At 37.1% G+C, this 13856-nt stretch overlaps 1 protein-coding gene across 3 annotated transcripts in view; it reads right to left on the bottom strand.

Moving 5' to 3' along the window:
- CIT (citron rho-interacting serine/threonine kinase) overlaps window positions 1-13856 on the bottom strand; it is a 72275-nt gene that overhangs the window by 40972 nt on the left and 17447 nt on the right. For 2 of the 3 annotated variants that reach the window (XM_075041792.1, XM_075041793.1), the window contains exons 10-15: window positions 8022-8127; window positions 7011-7154; window positions 5550-5669; window positions 1820-1990; window positions 1492-1545; window positions 876-929 (exon numbers count right to left, since the gene is read on the bottom strand). In XM_075041792.1, coding sequence (XP_074897893.1) covers window positions 876-929; window positions 1492-1545; window positions 1820-1990; window positions 5550-5669; window positions 7011-7154; window positions 8022-8127 — 649 coding nt within the window. Of the gene's footprint in view, window positions 1-875; window positions 930-1491; window positions 1552-1819; window positions 1991-5549; window positions 5670-7010; window positions 7155-8021; window positions 8128-13856 lie in introns of all 3 variants that reach the window. The other variant, XM_075041791.1, reaches the window with a different exon arrangement.

The raw sequence follows: 13856 nt of genomic DNA, 5'->3' as shown, positions 1-13856 counted from the left end.
GCCTACCCCCAAGTTCAGCTCAAGTTCTTCGAAAGAACCCACAAAATACTCTTACTAAAACACTAGGAGAATAACTTGTTGGCCTACAGATAATTCCTTAGAATTAATGAAAGGAGAAAAGGGGAGAGGGGATTAAAACAGGACTATTTTGAAATATTAGAAAAGCATTTCTACATAGTTTTGGCCTCCTATTCATATTCTAAAACACTAACCCTTGAAAAAGCCCTCTCTTGGCAGGTGCCAAATTTGAAAAGCTCTCTCAGTGGATTTTTATGACAACCACTTTCTTTTCTGCTGAAAGATCCCAATAAGAGAAGTTCTACTGTTCTTATAGCACCTTCTTAAGTGACTGATCACAACTGCAAACATTAGGTATTATGTATTTCCTTCAGCTTACATTGCTAAGGTATTTTAATTCTGTTGTGAATCCTTATCATTAAACATTTTTACTGTGAATAACCGAATTGGAAAGTGATTTTGTAATTAAAACAGAGTATACTGGGAGACTAAACCAAGTCCAACATGTATTTCACTAGTGAACTGAAAACATCTGAATCCTGTCTTCAGAAGCAAGGGACCAATGCACTGCATACAGCATACCCAAACTGGCCTTTTAAATTAGAATTTCTCTACACTACTCCAGTTCTGACTCAGCTTCATTTGTAAAAATAAACACTGCTGACATGTCTCAAGAGCTGAAAGCATATTGAGAACACCAATGATTTCAGATACCAGTTCCCACCCCCTTTTCCTTATCATCCCCCATGCTATGACTAATTCTATTTTTGAGGATAAAACAAAGTGCATCCCTCCTCTGCATTAAGGTTTCACTGGAAAATCTTGTGGAAAATTCACTTTGACCACCCAGACATTACCTTTGTCAGCTTTTCCTGCAGCTCCTGGATTTTGGCCTGCTGCTCTGTATTGATCTACAGTTAAATAAAAAGATGGGGGAAAGAGTGTCATAAAACCAAAAAGGAAAAAATGCTCTCTGCTTATGATACTGTATTTATTTTAATTCACTTGCCAAAACTCTTTGTTCCTGCCTGTAAATTCCAACACACCAAAATGCTCCTTGGCAAATCTACTCCCATTTTACTAACTTCTTGATTTCATATTTTGGTCACCAAGTAGATTGTTCAGTGTGAGAATACTCAGAATTCTTTTTATTTTTCATTTGTTATTCTTTATTTATAAAGAAAACCTTTATGTATCACTAACCTAACTCCAAACTCAGATTACACATAATGGCTTGTCTTTGCCTAGCTTCTGAACACATCCATTAAGAATAGGATACCCAGACACAGCTTTATATCAAATCAGAAAGAACAGTGAATCACACCAAGAAAAAGATTTAAAAAAAAAATAAATTAAAAAAATAGGGAGGGATGTGAGGCTGTGCATGCCATTGACCAGCCAAAGACACTCTTGTTTTTTGTGCATAATATGAAAGACTCAGGAAGCAAACTCCAGGACACTGAAGTAGCATACCTTCTCCAATTTGGAATACAACTCTCCTGCTTCATTTTTTCCTTGATCTTTAACCTGTAACTTAAATATAAAATATATAAAAGTCTCAGGAAAGTTGTAGTACCGTGGTCTTCTATCCAGTCATCAACTAATGCAATTAAAACACAAGCATTTACACAGAGTATAAATTACATTATTTTAAGCATAAAATTGAAAGACATTTTGTATTCATTGTACAAACTATGCTAATCTTTAGAGGACACACACACACACAACTTTCGCGTGTGTCTAAAACAGAACTAGAAATTCAAGCAAGCATCAGCCCCCTCCCCCATGAAGCCTAAACTACCTTTTGCAATTTGTTGTGACATTCAGTAGCTTTACGTTTGAATTCTTCAGCTGCCAGCCGGGACTCTCTCAACTCCGATTCATAAAGATCACTACGCCTGCGAGCTGAAATAAGATCCTCTTCTAATTGATTCATCATCAACCTCATTTCTTCTACTTGAGCTTGATATTCCTGTAGTTGTGGTGGAAGGGAAGGAAAAGGTATTACATTTTAGAGGCAACAGGGGAAATATGTGGAGCAGCAGATCCCAGAATACTGATTGCAGGCAAGAGGTGCATTTAAAAATATGTGGAAGAGAAGTAAAGTACAAAATAAAACAATAAGAGCTAAATAAAATAACATATCTATGGTGTTCTGGTTTAAGTCTTGCCATTTTCAAGTCAATACCTTATAAAGTCAAAACATTGACCTTTTGAGAGTGGCTTCACTGCAGAAACACATACAAACATCTACATACAAGTGATAAATATATTTACATTTCTAACTTCGGAAACAGAAACGTGCCTTTGAGCTGATGTCTCTACTAAATGCCAGGATGCTCCCTCAACATGCATCCCTGATAACATGACAATTACCACAGATCTGCACAGCTTGGGAAAAGGAAAGAAGGAGAAGCAGAGGGGTAGCATACTGTGGCTTCTAGCTGTCACTTATTTTCTCTTGACAGAGTTAAAAAGTATCATATTGCTCCATATGGGAGACAACCTAAAATCAAACATTAACTCAGAAAAACTGTCTAAAAATCACATTGCCCATAGAAGATATTTGCCTATATAGGCAGAAATAACTATTCCCCATGCAGGACACTACACGGCATTTGGATAGGGCAGGTCGGAGAAGAAAAGAACATTTGAATTGACTATCTCAGTGAAACTGGGTACTCAAACTGAGATTAGCTTGTGAGATTGCTTCTCGTACCTTCACTGGAAAAAAAGAATTTGATTATGTTTATTTAGCATTTACTAAGTCCCATAAGTATACATTTTATAAAATTACTCTAAACAACAACAAAAACCCAAACAAAAACCAAAACCAAAGTACTTTTTATGAAGCTGAGAACAAGTAGAAAACATGCACATCAAGAGCTAGGAAAAAATATTATGAAGGACTGACAGTGGGGGAGTCTCTCTCTCTTTCCATTTTAATATCTTACAATATGCCTGACTACCTCCATATTCAAAAGAGTAACTCTCTCATGACAAAATCAGGTTTGTCATCACTCCTTCCAGACAGCCAGCTGTCTTTAGTTAGACAAGTGATTGCATGAACACTGACCCTAATGTCAGCATGTGATTCTCCAGCAACATGGAGAGCTTATGCAGATATTTAAAGAAGCTGGGCCTTTAACAGATTGCTTTACTATCCATTACGAGGAGCATGGCAGAATGGCTCTTTGGTTTGTAATCTCCAGATTGGTTCTTCAGTTTGTAAGGCAGACAGGGGACCTAGTCTTGCCTGTTAGTCCTTCCATGGATGATCTTACTTTCTTGCTGGAAGGAATTAGAGCCTTTTTACGATAACTGAGCATACGTTAATTCAAATATTCATTTCATACAAATACATTTGTGAATAAAAAAGGCAGAATGGTTTGAAGGAATACATGTTCTGCTCAGAAATCATAATTTGTTAAGACTTTCTAAAATACTCAGCTTTTATATAAACAAACACTTGACCAAAGAATTACAGGTATGACTTCAGTTGCCACTGTGAAAATGAGTGTTTGGGAAGGGAGGAGAACAGGGAGGGAGAAAAGGAAGAAGAGGAATTAATTAGTAATATTTCAGTTTTTCTTGTTTCTTCATGTTTTTAAGGCTATCTTTGAATAAATCTCATGGTCAGGTCAGAGGAACAGGCCACATCACCCAAGGCGACACAGAACAATACTTCTTGCATATGCACTGCTCATAGTTTAAAAACTATCAAAATGTACTTAAGTGCGTATTAATGGACAGGCAAAGCTCAGGGCATATACCTAAAGCAAATCATATCAGGGTAGCTACATACAAATGAGTGGGCCTTTCAAAAAATACAGATTCTGATTTGTTGCAAGTTCATCCATTCATATGGGTCTCCATCAAGTAATGACCAGAACACGGGTTTATTTAAAAAACACGAAAAACAAAACCAAAACCAAAACCCAACAAGCACACACCCCAAACAAACAAAAAACCACAAACCCAACACACTCTTCTATTCAAGTACCTGGGATTAAGTTGAACCTACAGTCTTGCCCTGAAAATACCAAATGCCTAATTACTGGATTTTGAAGATTCTGATTTGCTGTCAATTTCACTTGTTCCTCTCAAGCTTCAGGTTTTCAACAGCAAAACTCTAAGGGGCTCTTTCATCTCACCTCCCAGTTCCCTCTGACTTAAAAATAACGATCCAAGTCTTTAATGGCTAAGGTCCACCTGCTGGTATGAGTCAGCAAAAACATCTCTGCATATTTTGTTGCGGTGTTCTTGCACATAGGTTTCAGGTAGCTCAGAAGACCACCTCAGATGTGAAAGTCTGCAGGACATTACAGATTCATTTGTTGACCTAAGCAGCATTTTCATGTCATCATGAATCTTCACAAGCCAAATTAAGAGATTCTAGGACAAAATATTTGATTAAAAATTACCTGCATTATTTTTCCTCTGTTACATGTATACATACTGCCTAAGAATCTATTGATATTTATCATCACCCAAAATGTTCCACATTTCAGTATTTAAAACAACTTTGCTAACAAAGCACCAGAACACAGAGTAATGAGCTTTAGATCCCCTGTATTACATAAAACAACCATCCAGAAGAAAGCTGTAGAAGTCTATGGAGGCCTGCTACATCCCGAGGGTTGTTTTTGCATTTCATTACTTTTTACGTAAGAGCTGCTCATGTCTGGAGATTTATTACCAAGGTTTCTGGGCCTCCTTGTCTCAAACACTATGGAATTAGTCAATTAATGTTTGTAAAGTGCTTTGAAGATGAAAAACAACAGAAAATTGCAAAGAATTGTTTGAACGTCATAGCAAATTTCAATTTCTTTTTCTTAACACAATATGTTGCTATTAATTCATAAAACTGAATGGGTTCTGTCTTGTAGACCATTTTAAGTCCTAAAAATGTCCACATTTGTCACCATATTTTCATTTAATTTTGACATTTTTTTCCTTATGAACAATTGTATGGATTAATGAATTTTCAACATTCTTCTAGTGGAAAAAAATTATGAACATCTACTTTGCAAATAGATTAAATTAGGAAAAGAACAGTTAGGCAACACAGATTCTATTTTGAAAGACTAGTAAGCATTTAAAATAGTCAGATAAGAAAGAAGAGAAAAAAACCAACACAAAATTAAGGCTAGCTCAGTTCTCTTTCAGGTGAAGATTCATTAACTTGTTGTGAAATTTGTATAGCTTGACCATTTAAAATGGATAGTTCATTTCTAATACAGCATATTACTGAAGCACTGCAACTTTCTCCTAAGCTGGTTTTATAGACAAAGTACTTTCAGGACTAGGAAAAGAAAAACCTGGAAGTTTTGAGTTTGTGCTTACTTGCAATATACACAAACATGTAATTTTGTTGCTTACCATTTTGTTTAAGAAACCATGTGAAAACACACAGATTGGGAGTCATCACAGCCTACCAACATAAAACATAATCCTGGCAATACAGCTAGAATATGCCAAGAATATCTATTTGTAGATAGCCACTCTGCTCCCCGAAGAAGCAGGTATACCTGTTCTTTGATCTCTTGCAGTTTTCTGCTTTGCTCTCTGATATCATGAAGTAGCTGTAGTGCCTTATCATCTTCCTGAGACACCTCCATCCGTGCCTGCTCCAGGCTTCGCTTTAAGCTCTGCAGAAAGCAAAATGTTCAATACATAGTCTTTGGTTTTTCAGATGGCTGTATACTAAAGATCTTTAGCTATACAAATGCCTCCTTGACTGCAGTGAGGCATCAAAAAAATCAAGGCACCAATGATGGAACCCTAAAGAAATTCATGGCCAGTGCTGCTTCTATCTGGATAGAAGCAGCCCATTTTACAAACACTGTTTACTACACTTAAATCTTAGTTCAAATCTCTACTTCCTCACATTAGGTTTAGAGACAAAAACCAAACAGAGATCACAAAAGGCATCCATTATTGACAGCATTTATGTATATTTTATCTAGCACTATTAATTCACAACCTAGATACAATCCTTCAACTTCATGTTACTAATAAGCTTATTCATTTTTCTTGTTACTGTTAAGTGAGTTAAATCCTTTAATCATCATGAAACTTCTACAAAGAACAAAAGAGCTGCTTCTGTATCTCACCACATACCTTACCTGCAAATTTTGACAGACCAGTGGTCCTCCTATCAACTGTGTATTATTCTTCAACAGAAAGATACAAACAATTTTATTTATTAACCTAGTAGCATTTGGTATAGGAAAATCACTCAGCCCCATTTTAAGTTATGCTTCCCAACAAACAAACCCATCAGAAATGCTTTTCAAGTCTCTGAAACAGAGTATTATTTGGATTTTTTTTCCTGGTACAAGAGAGGAAACAGACTATTATATCCAACTGAAAATACAGAGACTATTAACTAGAATGAAAATATCCTCACTGGAATCTTGCCAGGACAACTGGGCATACATTCCAGCTCCCATGAAAAATGCCAAATGATCTTTGAAGACATGGTTTTACGGCCTCATTTTATAATCTACCTGAAAAATAGCATCTGTCCTAGCATCATCCCTGACATTATGCTGGGGAACTGGATCAGTCTGAACTGAGAATACCACAGATGGGGGCAACACCAGTGTTTCCTAATCCTCTTACTTGTCCTTGAAGATTTCTGTCTAGGTACTGACTAGGCCCCGTCCTCTTATGGCTAAGAAACCTGCAAAAAGTTAAACCCAAGCATGTTCTAGCACAACCAGTAAGACAAACATCACAAATAGTTTCAGCAAGACCAGGACAGTAGTTATTCCTGTATGTTCTAAGCACATGACCATGAAACATAGTTTGATTAAAACTATCAAGCAAGCCTCTGCAACAAATTCAGGGTTCCATGTTCAACAGATATCCTCTCACATATTATTTTCTCTCCATCAAGTACCCCACTGAAACCATGATGGAAGAGAAAGGCAAAGACCACCAGATTTCAGGCCTTCAGAGCTGAAAGGACTGGTGTAAGGGCTCACACTGCATTCTGTGATATAGGTGGCCAGGTCCTGCTCCAGGAGGGATCGCTGGGTCTCAGAGGCTTTCAGTTCCACCTCCTTTTGGCTAAGTACAGCCTCCACCTCTGACACTCTCCGGTGCAACCGCGTCATTTCCTGCTCCATCTGCAATAAATATCAAGAGGTTATAAAGGGTGCTTCAAAAGCTTTGTTAACTGCTACTTTCAGAGCTCTGTAAGGAATTTGTCTCCAAGAGACTTCTAGCTATGTTTCTCCAAATGGTGTTTAAATTCCAATACCATTGTCTCTGCTCCAGGAACGCACAGTTCTTCTTAAGGACAAGTAGTAAGTCTAAGTCACCCCATTCATTCAAGCTGCTTGTTCATATTCAGTCATTCTTCGAACCCCAGTTAGCAAAGAAGATACAATCATTTTTCACCTGACTTGCAGAGATGGGTTACTTTAACCTTATCCCAAATCCATGCTGGACCAGAAGATGGTTTCCCCCCATCTCCTTGTCAGGAGCAAATGGTCAAATCCAGAACAGAGCAGGAAGAAAAGTAATTGAACTCTCATAAAAGTCTCAAACAAGCAGTAAGTTTTAAAAGACTCCACCGGGTTCCCTTTATTGGAGCACAGCAACTGTTACAAGATGTTCACTGTAACCAGTGACGTGACAACAGTTATGTAAGTAGAAGCTGATGAGTTAGGAAGAGAACCTCAGAACAGTACTGCTGTAATTGTGCGTATGATGAAGAGGCACGGCCTGCAGGAAGAAGCAGTCGTCTGTGTCACGCTGAGAAAAGGACTGTTTAAAATCCAGAGCCGCTTCTTGTTAAGATAAAAGTATCTAGAGCAACAGCATGGCCTAAATTCATCTCCCTTTGTATTGGACAGGAAGCCACCTCACTGAAGGAGAAGCACTTTGCCCACCACGAGTCTGGATGATCAGCAGCATCTGACAGATCCCTGGACATACAGTGGTTGCAGATTCCTGGAGCAATGGAGATGGCCAATCGCATAAATAAATACCTTGTGACACTTGTCCTGAGCGTCTTGGAGTTCTTTGCTCTTGAGAAGTAGTTTCTTTTCCATGGAGCTGACCTTGGCTGGAGAATCCACACTTGAAAAAACAGATCTAAAAGAGCAAAGCCAAACAGTACATGAATATAGGCAAAAGATACAGAAATCTGCATTTATGCAGCCTTGGTAAAGTCATTGGGTACTTACTTATACCAGGATAAAAGAAAAGGGCAGCAATCACAGTCTAACAGCCATCATTTCAGATCAAACATACCATAAAACCTGATGACAGTACATCATTATTAAATAATCCATGTGTACGTCTAGTTACAATATTTATATTTTCCATCAGTGACTTCTATGTCAGAGTGCAAAACAATAAATCACAGCAACACATTCGCATAACTTGTACGGATTTATAAATGTAACAAAACCAAAGCATAAAGTCAATATAACCATTTGGAAAGATAACAAATTTTCAGAGAATTGCTTTTTATTTTGTACTTTATTTTTAAAAAGGTTTTAAAATTATCAACAAAGTACAAAAGCCCTGAAAACTTTAACATGTCATAATCTGCACCACAGGAAGAAGAATTTAACGCCCTTAGCTACCTTCTGTGAATCAAAATTGAACTGAAACTTTCCTAACCCAATTCATATGATCCCTACAAACTCAATCAATATCAATATGATTAGTCACACTGCAGAACTTCAGAGTTCCACTTATAAGTAATTTTTTTCATGAGACACAACTTAACTATACTATTTCAAACAATTTGACTCCAGAAACCTGAGGGAAATATTTACATGTTCTTAAGCCTTCTGTCTAATTGGGACTCAACATTTAAGAAGTTTACCATTTCTGATAGTCTAAATTCTTTCTGGAAAAGGATGGGAAGTCACTCAATGTCTTGGAGCGTATTTTTAGTGCTTTGCAGTCTTAAATATGTAATTTTCAACCAAAAAATTAAGTACACACATCAAAACATAATTTTAAAAATCACATTCTCCCTCACATAAAATGATTCAAATTAGATATTTAAGCAGTTAGTGATGGAACCAGTGTTAAGTGATAGATGAAAACACAGAAGTACAATGAAGGTGCTAATAAAAGATCATACAGTCTGCCCACACATTGCTTTCTGCTTCTCCTGGACACAGTTTGGTATGCAGCCAGTTATCCCCATGGAGAGAAATGAGCTTTGAGCAGCTCTCTGCATATAGCCATACACCCACACACAGCAGCACAGTCTCTTCTTAACACCAAGAAAAGTTTGATTCCATCACCACCATTTTCTGAGAAAAATCTACTCTGTAATCCAAATAGATATGCAGGATAGTCACAAAAAAAGACACATGGATTTTTATGAAAATGCTGCAGCATAACCGTATCAAAACAGATCTTCAGTACCACCACCTTCAGCAGTCATTAGGAAACACTGTTTTGATACTAGCAAACAAGCATAGCAAAATTCACCAATTCTGCCTTGAAAGGTCAAATATTAATATTTCTTCAGAAACCTGATGTGGAAAAACTTAGAAGAAAGAATCCTGCACATCAACAATACAGATATGATCAGGACTTAATAAAAAACAAATGTTAAAAGTGAATGCTTTTGTAAAGCATTCCTTTAGTCCTAGTCCAATCCATCCGACCCATCAGATTACCATATTTAAAAATCAATTTATAAAGCGTGTCTATACTCCTACAGAGAAAAGGCAACCATCTGAGAAAGATGCATATTAAATCCCATAACAGCTGGGTGTACAAACAAGGCTAAAAATGAATAGTTGAGAAAAGCAGTCTAAAAATACAAATTAAAGCTCACATTAACTAAAAAAGACACTAAGGAATCTGCTTTAAAATGTTAATCAAATTTATGTAAATAGCTGCAAATGTGTACTAAGACAAGTCTGAAAATCTTTTTATAATAAAAATATAGCTTTACAGCTCTGAACTGTACTGGCTAAAGTAATTTTTTTTTTTAAATTATAGTTTCAACATTAGCCATCACCTTTTTACTTTTATTCTTTTCAAATCTGAGACACTACCTAAGAAAACTCTAGCCAGTTTTCACAGACCTGGTTTTATTTGCTACTTCTCTTTCACCTCCCTAAAGGGGCTAATTTTATTTGCTATTTCTGCTTATTTATTTTATTTGCTAATAAAAGAATCAGAGCCTAATATTACAGGCACCATTTTGCATTTCAAAAATTTCTCCTAGCAAGCCAGATTAAAGCATCCATATGCACTGCAAACACAGGAAGTAAAAGGACAGATTCAGGCAAGAAGATACAGAGCTCTGCAGAGACACGCTGTTCAGCCAGGAGCTATGGGATGGGACAGAGCACAGGAGACTTGCATTGACCGAAGTTTGAATTTCATTCAGGTGACTGTAGAGGGAGCTGCTCCTCAGGGTTGGTGCCGGTTTTGTGAGGAAAGAGAAGGCTACAAACTAGAACCACAATCTTTCTTCCTCATCCCCGTGCAAAGGGAGGAAGAAATTCCTTAAAACATATGTCCTGGTGACACGACGATTTTCTTGTCACAGAAACAGTACATCTTATCTCCAAGTGAAGCTGACTTCAGTCAGCACTGGACACAGTTTTTAACAGACATCCTTTCCCAGTAATTCTTTCCTGGGTACAAATTATATTAGAACAACTTCATAAACATCCATACAACCTTCAAAGTATCAGAAAGGGGGCAGACAGAGGAAATCAAGAGAAATGGAATACTGACTAATCTAATAAGCCTTGTCAGGGTGATATAAGCTCTCAACACAGCATGACAAGGTGGAAAATACCCACATTGCTGGGGCACTTGGATTCTTCCTCAGTCAGCATCATCTCAGAAATTAAACACATACAATCCAACATCAAAAGCCATGATTCAAAGCTATCATTCAGGTTGGTACCATCTCAGAATATTTCATTTAATTAACTGCTACATCTGGATCAATTCTTTTAGCACAACAGAGCAGTTTCTACTGTTTCCTCTGAAGTGTGAAAAAAAGATTAACAAAAGGTAACCAGCATACATCAACAAGAAAATGGCAATAAAAGATTAAAAAAAAAAAAAAGTCAAGTCTATAGCACCAAGTGCTGATAGCACTAGCTGTGCCAATTTACTTTCAAAAGAAGCACTGCCTGCATGACTAAAAAACAAGTTAACTTACAGCTGACTATCTAGTGATTTCACAGCTAGATCAGCAACAGCCTCAACCAGCAAAACTATCTGGTGCTAGTTGTGTAAAAGCTTCTCTCACCATACTAAGACTGGAGGAAGAAGAAAAAAGTATTAGTACAGGAAAAGCTATAAGATGATTCTGGGGTATCAAACTCATATCTTAACCTCTCTTGCACATCATACCTCATACCTTCCTTTGTTCTTTTATGCCACTCTCATAAACCCCCAACTCACCTGTGCTTCTTCCTTCTCACAATTGACACCATCTGTCCTAATCCTGGCCCCCACACAACATGCCTATAATCTCAACCCCCGTCCCTCATGCTCTATTCTTTTTAGCATTATACTCATCTGTACCTTCCGCCCCCTCGTAAATGCTTGCTCAGGCCTAAAAAAAACCCAACCAAAAACAAACAGTGATACCATCAATCTGTGAATAGAGCTAGCTGAAGCAAAGCATATTTTTGGTATGCTCATCCTGTGCTTCCTCTTTAATCTATCTTTGGTGAAAGAGTTTACCAGAACCTGACAAACTGTTGGAAGAAATTGGTAGTCCTTCTTTTTGGATGAATGGCCCATTTTAACTCTCAGTATTTTATAATGACAATCACAGATCCATATCAAATGTTAAAATTATATTAAAAAAAAAAACACACCTTTAAAAATACCACTTCTTAGGAACTTACAGAAAAGATTTGGACCATCTACCAAAGCCTCACAAACCACAATTCAAGAATTATTAGGATTACATTTATTATATTCTGATAGATAATTAAAAAAAAAAAAAAAAAACCTATATCAGCAACTGAGATTAGGTACTAGTCCCACTGTCATCCTTGCCTGTGACTAGATCTCTAGGTTCTGGTTTAGCACGTATTTTGTATTAACATAAGTTTTGTATCTTAAGTAGTCAGGCCCCTTTAGCTCCTTACTCCAGTCTAAGAGAGGACAGAGGCAGGCAGAAATATACAACATGAACTATTTTTTTAATTAGGAATTTATTTTTTTATTAGGTATTTTGGTATATTTTATTAGGTATTTATTTGTATTAGGTATTTTAGTATATTTGGTTATCCCTGGATTTATAATATATTTATCTTATGCCTTAGGGCTTCTGCTAGTCACCTGCCAAGGACAAGAACAATTTTTTTTCACCACTTGATGCATATTTCTGGCCTCTAAGGGTTTTTCTCACTTGTTCTAAGCACTGGAGAACAGCCATAGTTAGGGACAAGATGTAAGGTGGGGCTGGCTTTTAATGGAATTAAACTCTCAGTTGCCTGTTACCTTGTCACAGTCACACACTCGCAGCCAAACCAGCAGCCAGATTTGCAGTCAGACAGGCATTTCTCCCCCCATATCAAGAATGCAGAGGCCATGACGGGAGAAGGAGTTAGCTGGTCCTTCTCTGCAGCCTGATCCTAGTTCTTAGAATCACATAGGACATTTATTTAACAAACACCTTGCTAGTACAGGAACCTATGACAGAAGCAATGCCCTTGATTTCTCCTGATTGCTTCCTATGATGCATTATTGTCACACCTTTTGGTCTTTTATTAAATCTTACATTTGTTATAGGGTCACAAATTCTTCTCAAAACTCATGGTATGGGGGAACATACAGGACATTTTAATTCAGTGGACCCTTCTAAACTACACACTGACTATATAATTTCCAGCAACAGGTCTAAGTGACTTAGGTGAACCCTCCTAACCCTGAGTGGTTGGGAGAAAGAGGAGAATGGAAAAGAGAACTTCCTTCATACTTCTGTCCTTTTATATATTTTTTTTTAACTGCCTTTTCTCTGAAGTATTTTAAAGTCTTAGCTCACTTATGGCTTTTTACTGTCCAGTGAACAAGGGCAAGGGTATAACCCTAAACTTATATCTTGACAGCCCTCAAATTAAAAGCAATGAAAGTTTCAAGGACCTTGTTAATGGCACTCTGCAGTTGCCTGGCCTAACTGTGAGCAGCACTAGAGGCATTAGAGCTATCATGCTGCAGACACAGGAAAACAGATCTGCATCACTTAGCAACCATAAGGGTTAGACTTTCGGAGGAAAGATTTTAAGAACAAAAATTCTGGACTGATAAACTTGATGACTTAGGACCTTTCAGAGAAGACATACCAAGATTCACAACAGATAAGCCTACCCTCCATTTACCGTTCTCTTCCCCATCTAGAATTTGATATTCAAGGTACTGTGACAGAAACAGTACTTTATTTCCTCAAGTAAAACATACACCACACAATATTTTATAAGTAAGAAGTTATCTTTATGACCCAGTGTTGCAGTGATATTGAGAATAAACTAGTCACTGCATTACTTAAACACAGATATTTTCAAGGCTCCATATACTCTTTGCCATATTTAAATCACCTTCTTAGAACAAAATGCAAGTATTTACTGATAAAAATATCAAAGTGCATTTATCAAGATCCCATTCTAAAAAAGAAACCACTAAGATCTACTTATATTAAAATTATTTGGGGGAAAATTAAGTACATGATGTCCTTCTGTTCCAGCTCAGAAAAAAACAGGCCACACCAAGCAGAAATTTTACTTCAGTCAAAATTTCTCCAGAGCACATTAATCTCTATATTCTTTTGCTATACCCCTTCTCATCTATTACCAAAATTCAAACATAACTTC

The sequence above is a fragment of the Buteo buteo genome, chromosome 11 (genome assembly GCF_964188355.1).
Source record: "Buteo buteo chromosome 11, bButBut1.hap1.1, whole genome shotgun sequence".
NCBI classification, from domain to species: domain Eukaryota; kingdom Metazoa; phylum Chordata; class Aves; order Accipitriformes; family Accipitridae; genus Buteo; species Buteo buteo.
The sequence above is the reverse complement of the archived record's forward strand: the minus strand, read 5'-3'. Positions and strand labels throughout refer to the sequence as shown.